Source organism: Mytilus californianus, unplaced genomic scaffold, assembly GCF_021869535.1.
Source record: "Mytilus californianus isolate M0D057914Y unplaced genomic scaffold, xbMytCali1.0.p SCAF_21, whole genome shotgun sequence".
Taxonomy (NCBI): Eukaryota; Metazoa; Mollusca; class Bivalvia; order Mytilida; family Mytilidae; genus Mytilus; species Mytilus californianus.
Window position 1 is genome coordinate 6,282,838 of NW_026262670.1, and position 23,421 is coordinate 6,306,258.

The following is a 23,421-nucleotide window of genomic DNA, read 5'->3' on the forward strand; positions in this document are numbered from 1 at the left end:
TGAAGACCGTACTTTGACCTATAATGGTTTACTTTTATAAATTTTGACTTGGATGGAGAGTCATGTCTCATTGGCACTCATACCACATCTTCTTATATCTAAATAGTTAACGATGTTGCCGATGCCACCATCAGATTGTATACTGTATTCCTTCGCATTCTGTGACTTGCAATTTTAAAAAGAACAACTGAAATTAGCTCTCTAACCTAAACCTGGTCGGTGGGCTTTCAACTTAACAGTAGACAATGAAACGTAATAGCTACTGCTAGCTTCAGCATTTTGTTTATGTTGTTTCAATCTGATTAAAATTCTGATCTATATTAACATGGTTAACATGCGCGCTCGTATATATAAGCTCATATGAGGATAATGAAATCAGAGATCTATATATTTCAATTAGATTTATGTTGTTTACAACCCTCTGTTTGTAGATAATCTTTAACTTCATGTCAATTGTAGGCCAATTTATGCTCAATAAGGCATATATAAGATTGTAAGATGGAGTGATTAACATTTTTTATAATTTTTTGTTTTCATATATACCGGTACTTTAACAGAAACCCTCCCTCTTTTCCACCGTTTGCAGTCTTTCTTATTTCTATAAAGCAACGGTATACTCAGACCTGCTAATTCAATCCATTCTACGATAGTATTACACCAGTTTTGGAACTAAATACAATTTTATGTGCTTCACCACTTACCAAAAGAAAATTGGATATTTACCCAGAAAATCATTACGAACACCTTCTATCAAAAGATGGAAAAATAACATGTTGGCAGGGCAACTTATAAATGTTAATATCTAAAAAAACATCACTTGTATCGAATCTTATGTAAAAATTCCGAATTTGAAAATTTTAATAGGTCAAGGTCATTGTTATTTAACAGCTGAATGAAAATTGTAAATGTGCACCCTATAAGTACAAATGCCAATCTCGAACCATATTTGGCAGCATAAATATCAAATTAGTCCTTAATATAGAAACTATAGTTATAATCCTTTGAATTATTCGAATTTATTTTGCTATAAATGCATATATGTAGTGGCGGCCAGCTGTCTACACGTGACTCTGCGTTTTCCTTGAAATTTTAGATTTGACCTTTGACCCAAATTTAAGAAAATCGTGACCACTGTAGACAACGACAACATCAATATTTGGATGAGTCTTGTTCTTCTCTTTCCAATGATATAAAATACAGCCGTGTGTTATTCCGTTAACCCAAATCGATCAAATTTGCTGACTGGGCACCCTACTAAATGAGAACTATCCGCCAAAGTAAAAATAAGGAGATGTGGTATGATTGCCAATGAGAACTCACCACAAAAGCAGAAATAAGGAAATGTGGTATGATTGCCAATGAGAACTATCCACCAGAGTAAAAATAAGGAGATGTGGTATGATTTCCAATGAGACAACTATCCGCCAAGTAAAAGTTGGGAGATGTGGTATAATTGCCAATGAGACAACTATTTTCCAAAGTAAAAATAAGGAGATGTGGTATAATTGCCAATAAGAACTATCCGTCAAAGTAAAAATAAGAAGATCTGCAATAGTAAAAATAAGGAGATGTGGTATAATTGCCAATGAGACAACTATCTTCTAAAGTAAAAATAAGGAGATGTGGTATGATAGCCAATGAGAAATATTCGCCAGAGTAAAAATAAGGAGATGTGGTATGATTGCCAATGTGACAACTATCCGCCAAGTAAAAATAAGGAGATTTGGTATAATTGCCAATGAGACAACTATGTTCCAAAGTAAAAATAAGGAAATGTGGTATGATTGTCAATGAGAACTATCTGCTAAAGTAAAAATAAGGAGATGTGGTATGATTGCTGATGAGAACTATCCGCCAAAGTAAAAATAAGGAAATGTGGTATGATTGCTGATGAGAACTATCCGCCAAAGTAAATATAGGGAGATGTAGTATGATTGCCAATGAGAACTATCCGCCAAAGTAAAAATAAGGAGATGTGGTATGATTGCAAATGAGAACTATCCACCAAAGTAAAAATAAGGAGATGTGGTATGATTGCCAATGAGACAACCATCTCCACTGTGTGTTTCCAGGGAAACTCAATTTGCGACAGTAAAACTACCGATGGACGTCTGCACAGCTTCACATAGAATACAGTTATTTCTAATCTAATCTATCTTAAATATATATATAAATTAGTTTTGGCAAAGTAAACAGTTTTGCCACCGGTTAGTTGGATACTCTTTTGACCGATTATCCGGTTAGCCTGTAGTTAAGTTGATTGATAAAATCTTTGTCTACATTACTCTTAAAATATAAAAATAATATAAAGATGTGGTTTGATTGCCAATGACAACACTCCACCAGAGACAAAATGACATAGAAGTTAACAAAACTATATGTCATCGTACGGCTTATGTGTTTTTACGGATTTGTTTTCTCTCAATCGATTTATAACTTTTGAACAGCGTTATACTACTGTTGCCTTTATTTATGACGATGAGCAAAACACATACCGCATAGTCAGCTATAAAAGGCCCCTAAATGAAAAATGTAAAACAATTCAAACGAGAAGACTAACAGCCTGACTTATGTAAGAAAAACAAATATGGTACACAAGACTTCCACTGAATTACTGGCTCCTGACTTGGGACAGTCACATTTAGAATGTGACAGGGTTAAATACACGGCTTCATGGTAGGATGAATTGAAGTTTATTCTTAGCCATTATAAGGCTAGGCTTTTAGAATTCCTGTTTTAGATATTTTTAATAATCCAATACAACTAGATCTACAGTAATAAATTCAGATTGAGAAAATGGAAATCTTCTTGATCTATGTGAATTGACAAAGTATGAACATTCTGTTGGGTATTTTAATTTGAGATGAATAAGCATGCTACATGTATTAGTTTGTGATTAGATCAGTTTAAGATGAACTGCTAATGTTAAGTCAATGATATTTGGTATGCAAATGTATTGGCATTTGCAAATATCGTTTCCATGGAGATTATATAGCCCCACCCCTGATCATGATTCATTGACTTTGAAACTTTTACATAGTTTACAAGTTAATGTTTGTGTTTTTGAATATTTGCATAACTTACATGATAAAGTATTGCTATTTTAATTTCAACATTTGCATTATCAAAATTACAAAAAGGCGAGTCATATCTCTGTGATAACAGTTTATTTGTACTATTCAAAACTATATCAGCTATATTCTTAACTTTAATTTTATTTAGATAACAACCTATAGCCGTCGTAAATTCACACCCAAATCGACGTCTCGATCTACTAAATAATATAAATAGAAAATATAAACAAACATCGGATTGTTTACGTAATCAATGTTCATCCCATGCATAGTAAAATTATAACTCAAACAATCCCTTTTAAATTGTCTGAATTTTAAATTTGTACAGGTACAAATCGATGTTGTCCCTATAAGATCAATCATGAACCATATTTGTACTCTGTGGCTTCAAAACTGTTCAAACATAATTACCGTCTCCTCGGAGACGGTCTTAATAGTTGAACAATGCACAGTCTGCGGGCTGAATGCTTCTTACTCTCTGATTGGAAGATAATTACTGACTCTATAATAGTGAAGTTCGTTGATTGGTTGGGACAATCATAACCTAGTAAATGACTGTTAATCCCGTAGAGTGTCGGATTTGAACACTTTATTTTACCAATTAGATTTTGCCTGGTTACCAATCATGAATATCGGTACACAGGTAACACTTATCTATAAATAGCCAAAACTCCTAAAATTTTGTAAACACACACGTGATTATTTCACATTCAATCCAGTCGCTCACTGCCAAGTTACGTACATTTTATACATGAAAAAATAGAAAAACACTGCACTTGCTTTTTTCTTAGGTTATAGATATTAATTTTTAGTAAAATAATCAAAAGGCAGAAAAAACATTGAAAGCGGATATATCCAAATCATTTTTTTTCAATTAAAATTAGTTTACAATGGAATCTTTATCTCATCTCAGGGTGCGGCTGCACTTCGACCTTTTTATGGTAGGGGTGACCAGCTGAGACATACAATACCCCACCCACCCTTTTCATATATCTTGAATAACAAAAAAACATACCCTAGCTATCATATTTTTATACGCCCGTTTACGGGACATATTATGGTATACTGTCGTCCGTCCGTCGTCAACATGTCGGACATTAACTCAAAAACGCTTCAACCAATTTGCATAACACTGTGGTGAAATGTTCATATCTATTGATGTGAGCTCCCTTCATTTTTTATAAAATTTAGATTTTACATTTCTTAGTTTAGGGTTTTATTCATTAAAAAAAGGGGGATTTTCCAGTTTTCGGACAATAAATCTAAAATGCTTTCACCAAGTTGCAAGAAACTTTGGTCAATTGTTTATATCTATTGACATGAGCTCCTTTTGATTTTTATAAATTTTAGGTTTTATGTTTCCGAGTTATGGAGTTTTATTCATTAAAAACGAAGGGGGATTTTCCAGTTTTCGGACAATAACTCAAAAATGCTTTCAGCAGTTCTCATGAAACTTCTGAGAATTGTTTATATCTATTGATGTAAGCTCCCTTTCAATTTTTATAAATTTTAGATTTTACACTTTCTAGTTATGGGATTTTATTCATAAAAAAAGGGGTGATTTTCTAGTTTTTGGACAATACCTTTAAAGTGCTTTGAGCAGTTTTCATTAAACTTTGGTGACTGGTTTATATTAATTAAGATAACCCCCCTTATTTTACAATAATTATACCTACATATAGCTATCATTGTTATGCTATTTCAACAGAGATGAATAGTTTTGGCAAATGTCTTAAGCATTTACGACAGTAATTTTAATTGCATCTGTAAAAAAATATCGACATCTGATTAGTTTCAGGTTCACAATCATCCACCTTGTTATATATTTCACCTAAATTTCTCGACCAGCGGCTCATCCCTTCCACTCATTATAATAAGTGCCTCCCCCTTTCCACATACCCCAAGATATTTAGGGGATCCGGGTGTGGGCTGGGTTGGACGTTGTCTAACTCTCCCTAGCTCTTCCTATCAAGATAACAGATGTTGAAGAACAGAAAACTAAAAAAAAACTCCAGATGATAAAAGCAATTATACATTTATGCTAGCATATTTTAAGCAATATTTGATATTTATGCATGATTTAAAAGGAGATGTGAAGTATACATAATGTATATAGAAAGCAACCCAATTAAACAACAAACTACACAATTTACTTCTAAAGTTCAATATACAGTCTTTTACAATGGACATGTCATTACAATATTTTAAGTTCTTTATCCTCCCAAGTCTAGCTATAATATGTAGCATAGTTGTAAATACAATTTGTACATGTAAAAAAATATCTTAACAGCAAAAAATTCATAAGGGGTTCCGGGGAACCCTGTGTCGCCTGCGATTGCTGCTATCAGTGTAAAGTGTAATGTTGACTTAAAAAGTGAGTCCATTTATCAGTATAAAGAATTTTTTAAAAATTTCAAACTTTTTCTTTAGAAATGTTAGATGCTTTTTCCTGGTCTTGAAGATTAGCTTATGTCCAAGTTTCATAACAATCCATGAAGGTTTGAAAATGTCAAAAAAAAAAGTTTAATACCAGACTGTCTGTAAATGTTAACTGTAAGAAACTAAGTCCATCTATCAGAAAAAACTGAAATTAAAAAAAATATTTTCAAAAGTTTGCTACAAACACAGATGATTAAGACATTACTCCTCCATTTCCTGTGTTAATACAAAAATTCCCCCAAAAAAGATTTTGGTAAATCTAAAAAATTGTATAAGCCTTTTATAAGTTTTGTAATCCACTGCAATTTATATACAAGGCTATTCTGAATGAATTAAACTACAAAGCGAAAACATTTTCGTCTTCCATCAGCTGAAGTTGGCTAGCTTTTTAGAAAAGCTATTACTTGTATTACGAAATTCAATTCAATAAATTGTCGGCCATTAAATTTTTTATTTTGTTCCAAGGGAAATAAATCGAAAAGGTTTTGCTAAAAGATGGATTGCAGAACAGATATTAAATTACGGTGGGGCGTTCTAAAATACGAGGGTAAAGGGGCATGGCACCAATTTTTTTTCCTAAAAAGGGCAGGGCGCCATACCACGCCAAAACCTCCTGTAGGAAACACTAATTGTACAAGGAAAATTTTTGTAAAACTTTTCTTGGCTTTTAAGGAAGGGAATGCTTTTATATTTGGTCTGCAGCTGATAAAGTTGAGTCTTAGCATGTTACACAGGAGTAAGTTCACGACAGGTTAAAATTGGCCATAAGATTTTGATGTTTTTTTTAATCAGGCCAAAATGCTACAAATTTTACACAGAAATAGATGTGATATTACTATAAATACAAAATAACTTTAGTTTGGCACATCACATTAAAAATGGCGAAGTATTGACTCCTTAAGTATGAACTATTTGAGTTGAAACATCAACTTTGGTCAAATTTTCAATTATTCTTAACAGTTTTCTGTATAATTTACTTTGGCTGCAACCCTTGTTCCAGAATGTTTTTGTGTCTAGGGATTCAATATAATCATTGGCAACTTTTGGTTACAGAACATTTTGGATCCTAGGTTGCAGCCAAGGGTTGCCTCAAGCTTTTAGGTCCGAAAAAATGCACAAAATCATCTTATTTTGACAATACCTGTATATCTAAAATATGCTGATTTTGAAGTCAAGAATGTACTCTTATGAAGAGATTTATTTTAACAAAGAAGTAAGACTTTTGAAATAGATCCATTTAAGAAACCAAATTATGGCCATAATGAAATTTTCTGATAAAGTTGAAATTCAAGGCCATATTTGGCCTAAAGTGAACCTTTTTATATTAGGTCTGCACCTTGATAATGTTGAGTGGTAGCCTGTTACAAATTTTAACATTTGCCGTGCAGCCACTTTCTTTTTTCAAAAGTTTGAAATTTTACAACACTCATTGTTCAAGGAAAATTTTTGTAAAACTTTTCTTGGCTTCTAAGGAAGGGAATGCTTTTATATTTGGTCTGCATCTTGATAATCTTGAGTTGTGGCATGTTAGCAATTTTTGCATCTGCTGTGTAGCCACTTCCTTTTTGCCAATAGATTGAAATTTTACAATGCTCATTTTACAAGGAAACTTTTCATCAAAGTTTTCTTTATAAAAATAAGAAGATGTGGTATGATTGCCAATGAGATAACTCTCCACCAGAGACCAAATGACGTAGAAGTTAATAACTATAGGTAACCGTACTACCTTCAACAATGAGCGAAACCCATATCGCATAGTATTCTATAAAAGGCCCAGAAATAACCAATGCAAAACAATCTGACAAAACAAAAAAATTATTCGCATAATTTATGTAAAAAAAACAATAAACCAAAACCAAATATGATATACAGCAACAAACGATACAACTGAATAACAGGCTCCTGACTTGAGACACGCACAAACAGAATAGGCAAGTGTCATTTTTTAAGAAGGCTTTGATCGTGTTGATTTAAGGACTTTAATGCACCAACCTAAAATATGGCTATATAATAAAACTTTGAAATATTATGACTTAACTTTTCAGGGGATTAAATTATTGGAAGTCAAAGGTAACATAACCTTTCATTTCTGTTTTTGAAATACAAAAGTCCAAAACCTCCCATCTTTTTACATTGATGTTTTTTTTTAGGACCTATGACTTTCTGAAGGGCCTTTCACTTAAAAATTCAAATGGTCCAGGACCTTATATTCTTTAAAGCAAATGTAAGAACCTACTAATAGAAGTAAATTTGTACCTTCAATCCTGTTAGAAAGCAGGGGAATATATCTTTGATCATTATATCATTTTGTTATATAATAATTATACCCCATGGAACAAAGTTCAGTAGGGTATAATGTGTTTGACTCATCCGTCAGTCCGTTAGTCAGTCAGTCAGTCAGTCCGTCCGTCTCTCAGTCCTGTTCTTGTCATAGCAACTCCTCTAAAACCACACAACAGAATTTCATGAAACTTTGTAGATAATTAGGACATAATATGTAGATGTGCATATACTCATGAAATTTTTATCAGTTGACTTTTGTAGGAGTTATTTGTCTTTGAACTTAGAAATTGGGCGAGATTTTGTTTGCCCAGTGACAATGTGGGGGTGTTGGGTATGTAAGTGTGCTCACAAAGGTTCTTTAATTAAGAGATGTTGTATGAATGATGGCGAAACAGTTATCCCTAGTCAGAAGGACAAAGATATAAACAACTACAGATAATAGATATAAGAAGATTAGGTATGAGTGCCAATGAGACAACTCTCCCTCCAAGTCACAATTTATAAAATTAAACCATTATAGGTCGTAGATCGGCCTTCAACAAGGAGCCTTGGCTCACAGCGAACAGCAAGCTATAAAGGGCCCCAAAAAATTACTAGTGTAAAACCATTCAAACGGGAAAACCAACGGTCTAATCTATATAAAAAACGAGAAACATTTATGAACCACATCAACAAACGACAACTACTGAACATCAGATTGACAGGTCTCTCAATAGCCTCCGATATTGCACAAAACCAATACCATATAATAATATAAAAATCTATAAACAGCACTGATATGATAAAATGTGTAACAAATCAAAAGAGAAAATCAACAGCCTATTACATGTATTACAACAATGAAAACAGGGGAGGGAATACAGCTACCAACAACAACCACTATACTACAGGTTCCTCGATATGGACAGGCACACAAAGAGAGTGTAAAAAGAACAATTGTTTAATGTGATTGCCATGATTGCCTTGCTCATTTGTGGACAGTTTATTTTAGAGAGGCTGGAAATTAATGAATTCAATATAGTCTTAATGCTGGTAAATATAACTTTTGAAATTTTTAGGTCGTCAAAAGTGCAATTGATGTTTTTGTTTTCACACCCTGTTTGTAGAATACCTCATTTAGGTATGTAATTAGATATACAAGGTTTTGAGTTTAGTTTTTAGCTCAGCTGGCCTAAAAGGCCATGTGAGCTTTTGCCATCCCTTTGCGTCGGTCGTCTGTCCGTCTTCCCATGTTAACTTTTTCAGAGATCTTCTCTGAAAACGGGACCAATTTTATCAAACTTGGGCTGAATTATCCTTAAGGTATCTAGTATAAAGTTTGTGTTTTTTTGTCTATCAAGAAACATGACCGCCATGACAAAGAAAATAAAACATAGGGCAAAAAAAGAAGTTTATGGCTTATATCTGAAAAAAAAGCAGTTAAAGCAAAACTGACCTAAATAAAAATGATACATGTGATAAGCATGTAAAGATTTATCTGCCACGAAAATTTCAAACCAATGGGACAACCCTATTTGGAGTTACTGCCCCTGAAATAATAATTGTTATTAAAGTTTCTGTTTTTCGATTTTATCTAGAAAACTATTAAAGATAAAGAGAAATTTCAACAGCAAAAATGTTCAGCAAGTTTAAAAAAATCTACAAATAAGTCGAACTGAACAAAATTGTAAATTAATCCCTTATTGGAGTTATTGCCCTTGAAAGATGCAGAAACTATGATAGATAGAGAGAAACCTTTAGTGGCAAAAATGTTCCATAAAGTAAGATCTACCAAAATTATAGGAGCTAGGTCAAAAGTGTAAACTGTAAAAATTATCAGCACGACAAGATGTATCCACCCTGAAAATTTGGTAAAAACTAACCTCTTGTTTTTGCCTCTGAACTATCTATTTTAGAATTTTTCACAGTTGGTGGCTGCTATCATAAAAACTATAGGAGTTAGGTTAAAAGTGTAAATTGCAAAAAGTTGCAACACAACAAAATGTATCTAACCTAAAAATTGGAGAAAAATCTGTCACCCTGTTTTAGAGTTATGGCCCCTGAAAAAAAATCATTTTTATACGACCTCATTTAGGTATGTAATTAGATATACAAGGTTTTGAGTTTAGTTTTTAGCTCAGCTGGCCTAAAAGGCCATATGAGCTTTTGCCATCCCTTTGCGTCGGTCGTCTGTCCGTCTTCCCATGTTAACTTTGTATTAACTGGTAATTGTTTTGACTGCGCGACGTTTATAGAATGTTAACAAATTTGCGTTCGTATATTGCTATCACGTTGTCGTCGTCCGAAGACATTTGGTTAAGTGTACAGATCTCTATGAAATTTAACCAAAAGGTTCAATACCACAAAAGGAAGGTTGGGATTGTTTTTGGGGGTGATGGTCCCAACCAGTTTAGGAATTAGGGGCCCAAAACAAGCATTTTTCTAGTTTCAGGACAATAACTTGTGTATAAGTATTTTGATTGCTCTGAAATTGTACCACAAGGTTCAATACCACAAGTAGAAGGTTGGTATTCATTTTGGGGGTAATTGCCCACACCTTTCAGGAATTAGGGGCCAAAACAAGCATTTTTCTAAGTTTTCAGACAATTGTGTTTAAATGTATGGATGTCTCTTAAATTGTACCACTTTTACAAAAAGAAAATTTCTTCAAATATTTTTTTTTGGAGGGGGGTAAACATGGTAAACATAAAAAAATTTTTTGGGGGGTCAATTTTTTTTCCTCAAGATTTAAGAAATTATCAATTTTCCATTATTTTTTTGGAGGGTGGGTAAACAAAATTTTTTTTGGGGGTGGGGTCAATTTTTTCCCTCAAGATTAAAGAAAGTATCAATTTTCCAAAAAAAAAATTGGGGGTCACAATTTATTTTGCTAATTCTTTGTATATAGTCTGAAAACAGATTTTCTAAGTATTGCGCAACAGCACAGTGTATTGCACAACAGCAAGAAAACTTCAATTGAATATAAATTCAAATCATATAACCAATTTCAAGTTCTTTGACTACATTTATTCTGTGTCAGAAACCTAAAATGTGTCAAATATTTAATTACAATCCAAATTCATACCTGTATCAAGCTTGAATATTGTGTCCATTTTTGCCCCAACTGTTCAGGGTTGGACCTCAGCCGTCGTATCCAGCTGCGCTCGCAAAGCACATTTATTTAAAGTGTTATCCTGTTATTATTGATAAACATGTAGGCGCTAGGTTAAAAGTGTAAATTACGAAAATGGTCAGCTTGACAAGATTTTATAAAACTGGAAATGTTGAAAAAAATATGTAAACCTGTGTTTTTGAGTTATTGCCACTGAAAAATACATTTTTTCCAATTTTTTTTCATTTTTGCCTGTTATTTGTAAAACTATAGGAGCTAGCTATAGGTTAAAAGTGTAAACTATAATTACGATTAGCATGACAAGATCTTTTTACTCAGTTTTTTTTAACTACAAGTTTTGGAGTTATTGCCCCTGAAATATTGATTTTTACAGGTTTTTGTTTATGCCTGCGACTTCTCTCGCAGAAAGCTCGACAGGGATAGTGATCCAGCGGCAATGGCTGTCATATGATATGATATGTCAATTTTCCTTGACCACATTTTCATGGTTCAGTAACTACTTGAAAAAAAATTCAAGTTTTTTTGTATTGTTAATTTCTCTCTTATTATGAGTAATAGGATAACTATATTTGGTATGTGCGTGCCTTGCAAGGTCATCATGCCTGTCAGATAGTTTTCACTTGACCTTGACCTCATTTCACAGATCAGTGAACAAGGTTAAGTTTTCGTGGTCAAGTCCATATCTCAGAAATAAGCATATAAGCAATAGGTCTACTATATTTGGTGTATGGAACGATTGTAAGTTGTACATGTCCAACTGCCAGGTGTCATCTGACTTTGACCTCATTTTCATGGTTCAGTGGATATAGTTAAGTTGTTTTGTTTTGGTCTGTTTTTCTAGTACTGTATGCAATAGGTCGACTATATATGATGTATGGAAATATTTTATTATGTACAAGTTAGTCTGGCAGGTTTTATTTGACCTTGACCTCATTTTCATGGGTCATTTCTCAATGTTAAGTTTTTTGTTTTGGTCGTTTTTCTTAAACTATAAGCAATGGGTCAACTATATTTGGTGTATGGAATGACTTTAAAGTGTATATACTATATAGATATAAGAAGATGTGATATGAGTGCAAATGAGACAACTCTCCATCCCAGGCACAATGTGTAAAAAGTAAACCATTATAGGTCAAAGTACGGCCTTCAACACCGAGCCTTGGCTCACACTCACTGAACAGCAAGCTATAAAGACCCAAAAATGACTAGTGTAAAACAATTCAAACAGGAAAACCTTTCTTGCAGGTTTCATCTCAACTTTACATCTTTTTCATGGTTCATTGGTCACTATGATGTTTTACTGGTTTAGTTTTTTCCTTAAATACTATATGCAATAGGTCAACTATATTTGATCCATGGAATGATTGTAAGGTGTATATGTCTGTCTGACAGGGTTCATCTGTCCTTTACCTAATTTTCATGGTTCATTTGTCAATATAAAATTTTAAATGATTTGGTCTGTCTTGTATACTACTAGCAAAAGATCAACTATATTTGGTGTATGGAATGATTGTAAGATGTACATGTATTTCTGGCATTTCAGCGTGTGTACTCATGTTTGCAGTTTTGGCTGTTATCTAAAAACTATAGGAGCTAGGTTAAATATGTAAATTGCATAAATATCAGCAACACAAAGAGTAACTAGTATGTGCATATAAAAATCGTAGTGAGCAAACTAGCAATATTTTCACCAGGTGAGCGACACAAGTTTCAAATAGTGCAGAAAAGTTGAGATAGTCTTTTAGATGCTAGTATTACATGTTTTTGGATTAGATTAATATCTGAAAATATTAGGTCAGTAATTTTCAAGTCCATAATGATCATGTATTTTCAATTGGCATTAACAATTATAACTCAATGATAACTACAACAGTATATATTTGAAATATTTTTTTTTCTATTTTTAGGATATAATGGAATATTGGAATGAGGTAAGATTTACTTTTAAGTCCAATTGTCATGTGACCTTTTATTTCCATTTTCTTACCAAAAATACATGTATGTGATGATTTGAGATACAAACTAGTAGAATTCTACGTGACCTACAAAAAAAGATATTACAAGATCAAAGATTGGGACAAAGAAAAATGTACTACAAACATTTGACTAAGGTGTTGCTAATAACAACTCATAGCAAAGATAGACATAAACTGCATGAAATTTCTTGCCTGTTTTATTGTTATGCCCCTGCCCAGTGCATTCATTAAGACCCGGTACCCGGTACTTTTACCCGCCTACGGAATCGTTTGGTACCGGCAGAAAAAATAAAATACAAAAAAAAAATGTGTAAAATTCTTTTGAAGATCGTTCAAATCTAATTTCTTTCTTTCCTTGATAATCTCCGTTCTACGCCGTTCATGTGTATGTTTATAGGTGTCTTCGTCGAGGTCCGCGTTAAAGTATAGATCTATCTATTGCCAATTTAGGCACACCTCCAAAGTAGGAGAAGTGATAATTATAAACCATGTGTCTGTATCATTATCGTAAGAGCGCTTTAAAATGCGACGATTTAGCAGTATATTTTCAAGCGGCAAATTGTTGATGAATTTAAACAACAACAGCAATATTATGTCTAATAAAAGGAAAGCAGCTTGTATCACAGATTATTTTATGAATAAAAGGTTTAATAAAGGTGAACATTCTATGAAATTCAGAAAATCGTTAATCGTATCAAATCAGTTCGTTTCCCGTTGGACGTTGTCACTGATCTCCGTTTTCTCGATATGTGTTCTATGTTGTGATTGAAATTTTTAGTGTAAGACTTCGTGAAACAATTTGAATTAACACGGAAAATTTAAAGTGAAGCCAATATTTAATTGTTTTATTTCATTTTTGAAAAAAAAAAGTAATAATTACTCTACAGGTGGCAGTCTGACAGATTCACGATATATGACACTAATTACTTACACAAACAATTGACACAGTTATGATTATAACAAAGCAATACAAAAAAGTTACAACAAGTTTTATTATCAATTCTTTTTAATAATATACTATGTTACGTGAACTTATGAAATTTCATTCACAAAATTGAACAAATGCAAAACATTTAATAAAAGACTAAAGTATAAAAACAAACAAAACGTTTTAACAACATTTCACATGAAACCCCTGCATTATATTGTGTTATATTTATACTTCCATGGTCATACATATTTTATAACTGATTACAAAATAATTATAAGCAATGTATTTTCAGATGATTACTCTAGAAAAAAAACAATTCAATGTTAACTTACCCAAAATTAAAGCAAATATTACAGATTTACCCTTTTTAAGTAAAAAATTAAGGCTGAAATCCCTAAAATCCAGGAGATTCCGGGGGGCTTTGCCCCCCTGGCCCCCCTACCAGGGCTAGCCCTGGGCCCACTGGGGGCCTTAAGCGGCCCCCACACCCCTCGCCATTTGGGTTTGGTTCCCCCTATAATCTCAAAGGTACCTCCAGTCTAAAAAAATAATGAAACCCCTGCCCGCCATAGCGGAGGGGGCATTAAGTTTTACCCTTGTCCGTCTGTATGTCCGTACGCCCGTCCGTACGTCCCAAAATTGGTTACCGTTCTCTAACTTTAGTTTGCCTCAACCAAATGATATGAAACTTATCCACAATGCTTATTACCACAAAACACAGATCGAGTTTGAATTTTGGTGGGGTCACTTTTACCATTCTAGAGTTATGCTCCTTTACAAATGAAAAAATTGCTTATTTTTTTGTTTCCGTTCTCTAACGAGTTTACCTCAACCAAATCATGCAAATGTTATGAAACTTATCCACAATATTTATTATCACAAAACACAGATCAAGTTTGAATTTTGGTGGTGTCACTTTTACCGTTCTAAAAGTTATGCCCCTTTCCAATGGAAAAATTGCTGAAATATTAGTTTATGTTCTCTAACTTTAGTTTGCCTCAACCAAATGTTATGCACAATGCTAATTACCACAATACACAGATCAAGTTTGAATTTTGTTGGCATCACTTTTACCGTTCTAGAGTTATGTCCCTTAACAAATCTCAAAATTGCTGAAATATTTGTTTCTGTTCTCTAACTTTAGTTTGCCTCAACCAAATGTTATGCACAATGCTAATTACCACAATACACAGATCAAGTTTGAATTTTGTTGGCATCACTTTTACCGTTCTAGAGTTATGCCCCTTAACAAATCTCAAAATTGCTGAAATATTTGTTTCTGTTCTCTAACTTTAGTTTGCCTCAACCAAATGTTATGAAACTTATGCACAATGCTAATTACCACAAAACACAGATAAAGGTTGAATTTTGGTGGCATCACTTCTACTGTTCTAGTGGACGTTAAGCAACCAACCATCAATCAATCTACTGTTCTAGAGTTATGCCTCTTTAAAAATGGAAGAATTGCTGAATTTTTCGTTTCTGTTCTCTAATTTAAGTTTACCTCAACTAAATGTTATGAAACTTATAAAAAATTCTTATTACCACAAAACTCAGATCAAGTTGAAATTTGGGTAGTGTCACTTTTACAGTTCTTGAGTTATGGCCCTTTATAAGCGGGGGCATCATCTGTTTCCCATGGACACATTCCCCATTTATTTTTTATAAATCATTAGTAACTTGCCAGAAATCCTCTGAGGTCATGGTGTCAGTAACTTGGAGCTGATTATCATGCAAAATTTAGTGGCAGTTTAGTGTTTTAGGTTTTTTCATTTTCAGAAATGTATCAAATGTTTTTTAAATATAAGTGTATACACTCTCTTAAGGTTTATTCTATATCTAGTACCTTCAGAATGCTTGTTTACAATGTCAAATACATAACCCTATTGAGTTGTTAGAGAAAATATTGGACAATTTTTAATAAATAAAATTTACAGAGGTTCTCTCCTCTTGCAATTGTTAAGTTCGTTAGTTGAAAAAATACATCTATTTTATGGTATAAAGTGTAAATTGACACAACGCACCATTGTTATCCAAAAGTTTTTTTTATGCCCCATCAACTGAAAGCTGGGGGCATATTGTTTTACCCCTGTCTGTCCTTCCGTCCCATTATGGGTATATAGCACTACAAACCAGTTAAAGTCTGAAATGGCCTATATCTGTACTCGACTGTACTGATTTTTACTCTACCAGTCTGAATTGGTCTGAAATTTACTTGATAATACTCGACTGTAGTCTGAACCATACTTAACAGCCTGAACTTGTACTCAACCCTTACTCGACCAGTACTTAACCATTTTATATGCATCAGAACCATGCTCGACCTAGTCTGAACCATACTCGACCTAGTCTGAACCATACTCGACCAAGTCTTAACCAACCTAGACCTTTTTTTTGTATCTATCTATTGTATTTCATCAATTTAAGAACTGTTTTTAATAACAGCTATTTCCCCTGGCTAGAAATTTGAACAACAATTTGAAATTAAAAATGTATTCAATATAGCATTGAAACCAAAATTTCACAATAAACATAATATAACTTCATCACCATATTCAACACTTATATACATACATATATATATCCTTTGAAATAAAAATAAAACAAGCTGATGAAATAATCTCAAAACTGAATTGTGACTAATATTTTCAATGTTATTCAAAATTTTTTGAATGTTTCAGATATATTTTATGGTTACTGGACAATTTTTACCATTAACTTACACCTCGTATAGATTTATGGTGTCAGTTGAGTTTAGTTAATAATGCAGTGAACATTTTTTTTATTAAAATATATATAAAATAGCATATAAAGCAACGTTAACTTAATAAATTTTAAAAATGACACCTTTGTTTTGTTAAACCAAGAATTTGATATAATCATGATAATAGAACTTCCATAGTAATCCTGTGATAAACTTTTAAAAAAGGAAATGTGTTCCAAAGTTACAGTAAAAATTTATTTCAATTAAATTTAAATAATTTTTGTCAAAATTAAAGACATGGCATACAAAAAGCACTTAAATAAGGTTTAATCACCTCAGTACATGTGTGTTTTACAGGTAAAAAGAAAGCCCTATTTTTCTTAAACTTGTGAATTACTTATCTAGTGAATTCAAAAGGCCTTGCGATTTAAGTTTCACAGGATGTTGCAATTTGGAATGAATGTTATTTAGAATTTAATAATCTCTGACCAGGTGTGATCTTTTTCATGAGTTTTCCCTAAGCAGGAGGTATTACTTTATACTTCACCACTAATCAGAAGAACAATTTAATTAATTTCTTTAATTTTTATCCCTTTTTGATATATATTGAATATAATATATCCCAAATTATAATAATAGATATATTTCTAAAATAAGGTTAAACAATTTCAGTGAATTTGTTGGCTGTTGTTACCTCATTAAAAAGATAATTATATAACTATTGTACATTTTTGTACGTTACCATGAAACCTATGTAGTTTTTATTTAAGAATTTAGGAAAATTAATTTAAAAAAAAACACATGCCAAACAAGAAGCACCTTAATAAGGTTTAATTACCCTGAGTATAGACCGGTGTGGTTTTTAGGTAAAAGAAAATTTTTTTTTAACAAAACTCTTAAACTTTAAAATTAATATAATTAAATTATTATATAAGATAATTTGATTTAACTATCTCTATTCGATAAATCTGAGAATCATGTAAGAATGTAAAAATCTGTTTTTATAATATATCTTTATTTTATTGTGGCTGTTGTCATGTCAGTTCAAAAGAAATTTATTTTAACAGTTAAAATTTAGAAAAAGTAGAGGTTTTTTGGTCAAGTATGGTTCAGACTGGTCGAGTATTGTTCAGGCCTTTGGTCGAGTAAGGTTTAGACTGAAAAAAATAGGTCGAGAATGGGTTAAGACTGTTTCAGACTGGTCGAGTAATAGTTCAGACTATTTTCAATGGCAAAGATAAGGGTCAAGTACAAATAAGTACAGTCGAGTATGGTTAAGACTGGGGTCGAGTAATGTCGAGTAAAATTCAGACCAATTCAGACTGGTCGAGTAAAAATCAATACAGTCGAGTACAGATATAGGCCATTTCAGACTTTTACTGGTTTGTAGTGAAGTTATTCCAGATAACTCCTCCTACAGTTTGAATGCTAGGAAGATTTAACTTTGCTGGCTGTTTGAACATATATTGAAGGTGTGCATGTCGTCAGGGTTTAGATTTTGATTAATATTTGCTCTTTTGGGAGATGGTTGAACTTTATCATTTTTTGGAGTATATATTTGCATATTTAAGAGGCGCATAGCGTTTCCAGATAACTCCTCCTACAGTGAACCATAGACCTATGTGCTCCCATGCTCAACTTTGTGTATGTTAAAATAACACTTTGCATCTGTGAGGGCATCATATTGTGAATCACAGCTGATTCTTAACAATGTCAATATGCAGGCAAACTGATAATTGGTACATATCCTCTCTGCCTGAATTTTATTTGAAGTGAGGATACCCCCGATTTATATAGTTATTTGTCATGCAGGAGAATAAATAATTATTGCTTTATTTAACAGTTGTTTCATTTATTTTTCATTACAATCTATTAAATGTAAAATCTATGTTTTACTTACAGAAACTTCTTGCAGATGCTCAGACTGGAAATGTAAACAATGTGAAAATATGCCTAGAGAATAAAGCAGACATTGAATATCAATCGGTAGGTAAAACAGTCTCATTAGGTACAGTAGTAACATCCAAATTAGTACTAGAGCAAATTAATTATGTACAGTAAAAAAAAACCACACAACTACAGATAACTTCAGAACATAGTAGATCTTACTTGAGCAATATAAATCACATAACTACATGTTACTTCAAAATACAGCAAATTGTAATAGAATGAAATACAATTGCATGTTACTTCAAAACCTGACAGTTGAACATAAACAGTATAAAACACTTACTTTAAATAACTTTAACCTTGCTGGTTAACAATACAGCAGATTAATACAGTACAAATCACAACTGCAAGTCACTTCAAAACATGACAGTAAGAACATAAAACAGAATAAAATACACAACTGTTAGTCACTTCAAAACATAACAGTCAGAACATAAACAGAATAAAATACTCAACTGTTAGTCACTTCAAAACATAACAGTAAGAACATCAACAGAATAAAACACAGCTGTTAGTCACTTCAAAACATAACAGTAAGAACATTGACAGAATAAATCACACAACTGTTAGTCACTTCAAAACATGACAGTAAGAACATAAACAGAATAAAACACATAACTGTTAGTCACTTCAAAACATGACAGTAAGAACATCAACAGAATAAAATATACAACTGTTAGTCACTTCAAAACATGACAGTAAGAACATAAACAGAATAAAACACACAACTGTTAGTCACTTCAAAACATGACAGTAAGAACATAAACAGAATAAATCACACAACTGTTAGTCACTTCAAAACATGACATTAAGAACATAAACAGAATAAAATACACAACTGTTAGTCACTTCAAAAGATGACAGTAAGAACATAAACAGAACAAAACACACAACTGTTAGTCACTTCAAAACATGACAGTAAGAACATAAACAGAATAAAATACACAACTGTTAGTCACTTCAAAAGATGACAGTAAGAACATAAACAGAATAAAACACACAACTGTTAGTTACTTCAAAACATGACAGTAAGAACATAAACAGAATAAAACACACAACTGTTAGTCACTTCAAAACATGACAGTAAGAACATTAGCAGAATAAAACACATAACTATAAGTCACTACAAAACATAAACAGAATAAAACACATAAATATAAGTCACTTAAACATGACAGTAAGAACATAAACAGAATAAAACACATAAATATAAGTCACTTAAACATGACAGTAAGAACATAAACAGAATAAAACACATAAATATAAGTCACCTCAAAACATAAACAGAATAAAACACATAAATATAAGTCACCTCAAAACATAAACAGAATAAAACACATAAATATAAGTCACCTCAAAACATAAACAGAATAAAACACATAAATATAAGTCACCTCAAAACATAAACAGAATAAAACACATAAATATAAGTCACTTAAACATGACAGTAAGAACATAAACAGAATAAAACACATAACTATAAGTCACTACAAAACATGACAGTAGGAACATAAACAGAATAAAACACATAAATATAAGTCACTTTAACATGACAGTAAGAACAGAAACAGAACAAAATACACAACTGTTAGTCACTTCAAAACATGACAGTAAGAACATAAACAGAATAAAACACACAACTGTTAGTCACTTCAAAACATGACAGTAAGAACATTAGCAGAATAAAACACATAACTATAAGTCACTACAAAACATAAACAGAATAAAACACATAAATATAAGTCAATTAAACATGACAGTAAGAACATAAACAGAATAAAACACATAAATATAAGTCACTTAAACATGACAGTAAGAACATAAACAGAATAAAACACATAAATATAAGTCACTTAAACATGACAGTAAGAACAGAAACAGAATAAAACACATAAATATAAGTCACTTAAACATGACAGTAAGAACATAAACAGAATAAAACACATAACTATAAGTCACTACAAAACATGACAGTAGGAACATAAACAGAATAAAACACATAAATATAAGTCACTTTAACATGACAGTAAGAACATAAACAGAATAAAACACACAACTGTTAGTCACTTCAAAACATGACAGTAAGAACATCAACAGAATAAAATACTCAACTGTTAGTCACTTCATAACATAACAGTAAGAACATTATCAGAATAAAACACACAACTGTTAGTCACTTAAACATGACAGTAAGAACATCAACAGAATAAAACACATAAAAAAAGTCACTCAAACATGACAGTAAGAAAATGCATAAAAGAATAAAAAACACAACTATAAGACATTTCAAAATAACCAATTATTACAGTACAAAAATACAAGTCAAGTCACTTAAAAACATCGCAGGTTGTAGATATAAAGTATAAAACACACAACTACAAGGTTGTACATAAAAAGTATAAAACACACAACTACAAGGTTGTACATAAAATTATAAAACACACAACTACAAGGTTGTACATATCACTCAATGTAAATCCGACCTGTGATCAAAATACAACAGTGAATGTGAAAGCTACCTGCAATCAAAGTACAACACTTAATGAAAAACCTACCTGTAATCAGAGCTCATTGGGGAATTTGAAACATACCTGTAATCAAAGCACATCACTAAAAGTGAATATGTGAGACATACCTGTAAACAAAGCGAAACATGCTTGCAATCAAACACATCACTAAATGTGACACATACCTATTATCAAACAAAACACTGAATGTGAAGGATACCTATTATCAAACATAACACTGAATGTGAAACATACCTATTATCAAACATAACAGTGAATGTGAAACATACCTATTATCAAAGCACAACACTGAATGTGAAACATACCTATTATCAAACACAACACTGAATGTGAAACATGAATGTTATCAAACATAACACTGAATGTGAAACATACCTGTTATCAAACACAACACTGAATGTGAAACATACCTGTTATCAAACATAACACTGAATGTGAAACACTGTAATCAAACACAACATTGAATGTGAAACATACCTATTATCAAACACAACACTGAATGTGAAACATACCTATAATCAAAGCACAACACTGAATTTGAAACAAACCTATTATCAAACACAACACTGAATGTGAAACACTGTAATCGAACACAACACTGAATGTGAAACACTGTTATCAAACACAACACTGAATGTGAAACATACCTATTATCAAACACAACACTAAATGTGAAACATACATGTTATCAAACACAACACTGAATGTGAAACATACCTATTATCAAACATAACACTGAATGTGAAACATACCTATTATCAAAGCACATCACTGAATATGAAACATACCTATTATCAAACACAACACTGAATGTGAAACATACCTATTATCAAACACAACACTGAATGTGAAACATGAATGTTATCAAACACAACACTGAATGTGAGACACTGTAATCAAATACAACACTGAATGTGAAACATACCTGTTATCAAAGACAACACTGAATGTGAAACATACCTGTTATCAAACACATCACTGAATGTGAAACATACTTATTATCAAACACAACACTGAATGTGAAACAAACCTATTATCAAACACAACACTGAATGTGAAACATACCTATTATCAAAACACAACACTGAATGTGAAACATACCTATTATCAAATACAACACTGAATGTGAAACATGAATGTTATCAAGCACAACACTGAATGTGAGACACTGTAATCAAACACAACACTGAATGTGAAACATGCCTATTATCAAACACAACACTGAATGTGAAACATACCAATTATCAAACATAAAACTGAATGTGAAACATGCCTATTATCAAACACAACACTGAATGTGAAACATACCTATTATCAAACATAACACTGAATGTGAAACATGCATGTTATCAAACACAACACTGAATGTGAAACATACCTATTATCAAACACAACACTGAATGTGAAACATACCTATTCTCAAAGCACAACACTGAATGTGAAACATGCATGTTATCAAACACAACACTGAATGTGAAACATACTTATTATCAAACACAACACTGAATGTGAAACATACCTATTATCAAACACAACACTGAATGTGAAACATACCTATTATCAAAGCACATCACTGAATATGAAACATACCTATTATCAAACACAACACTGAATGTGAAACATACCTATTATCAAACATAACACTGAATGTGAAACATACCTATTATCAAAGCACATCACTGAATATGAAACATACCTATTATCAAACACAACACTGAATGTGAAACATACCTATTATCAAACATAGCACTGAATGTGAAACATGCATGTTATCAAACACAACACTGAATGTGAAACATACCTATTATCAAACACAACACTGAATGTGAAACATACCTATTCTCAAAGCACAACACTGAATGTGAAACATGCATGTTATCAAACACAACACTGAATGTGAAACATACTTATTATCAAACACAACACTGAATGTGAAACATACCTATTATCAAACATAACACTGAATGTGAAACATACCTATTATCAAAGCACATCACTGAATATGAAACATACCTATTATCAAACACAACACTGAATGTGAAACATACCTATTATCAAACATAGCACTGAATGTGAAACATGCATGTTATCAAACACAACACTGAATGTGAAACATACCTATTATCAAACACAACACTGAATGTGAAACATACCTATTCTCAAAGCACAACACTGAATGTGAAACATGCATGTTATCAAACACAACACTGAATGTGAAACATACTTATTATCAAACACAACACTGAATGTGAAACATACCTATTATCAAAGCACATCACTGAATATGAAACATACCTATTATCAAACACAACACTGAATGTGAAACATACCTATTATCAAACATAGCACTGAATGTGAAACATGCATGTTATCAAACACAACACTGAATGTGAAACATACCTATTATCAAACACAACACTGAAT

The 23,421-nt window shown here is 32.1% G+C and overlaps 1 protein-coding gene across 1 annotated transcript in view; it reads left to right on the forward strand.

Moving 5' to 3' along the window:
• LOC127731863 (uncharacterized) overlaps positions 1 to 23,421 on the forward strand; it is a 198,425-nt gene that overhangs the window by 68,078 nt on the left and 106,926 nt on the right. The window contains exons 4-5 of the mRNA XM_052240728.1: positions 12,816 to 12,839; positions 18,422 to 18,505. Coding sequence (XP_052096688.1) covers positions 12,822 to 12,839; positions 18,422 to 18,505 — 102 coding nt within the window. The 5' untranslated portion in view covers positions 12,816 to 12,821. The remainder of the gene's footprint in view (positions 1 to 12,815; positions 12,840 to 18,421; positions 18,506 to 23,421) is intronic.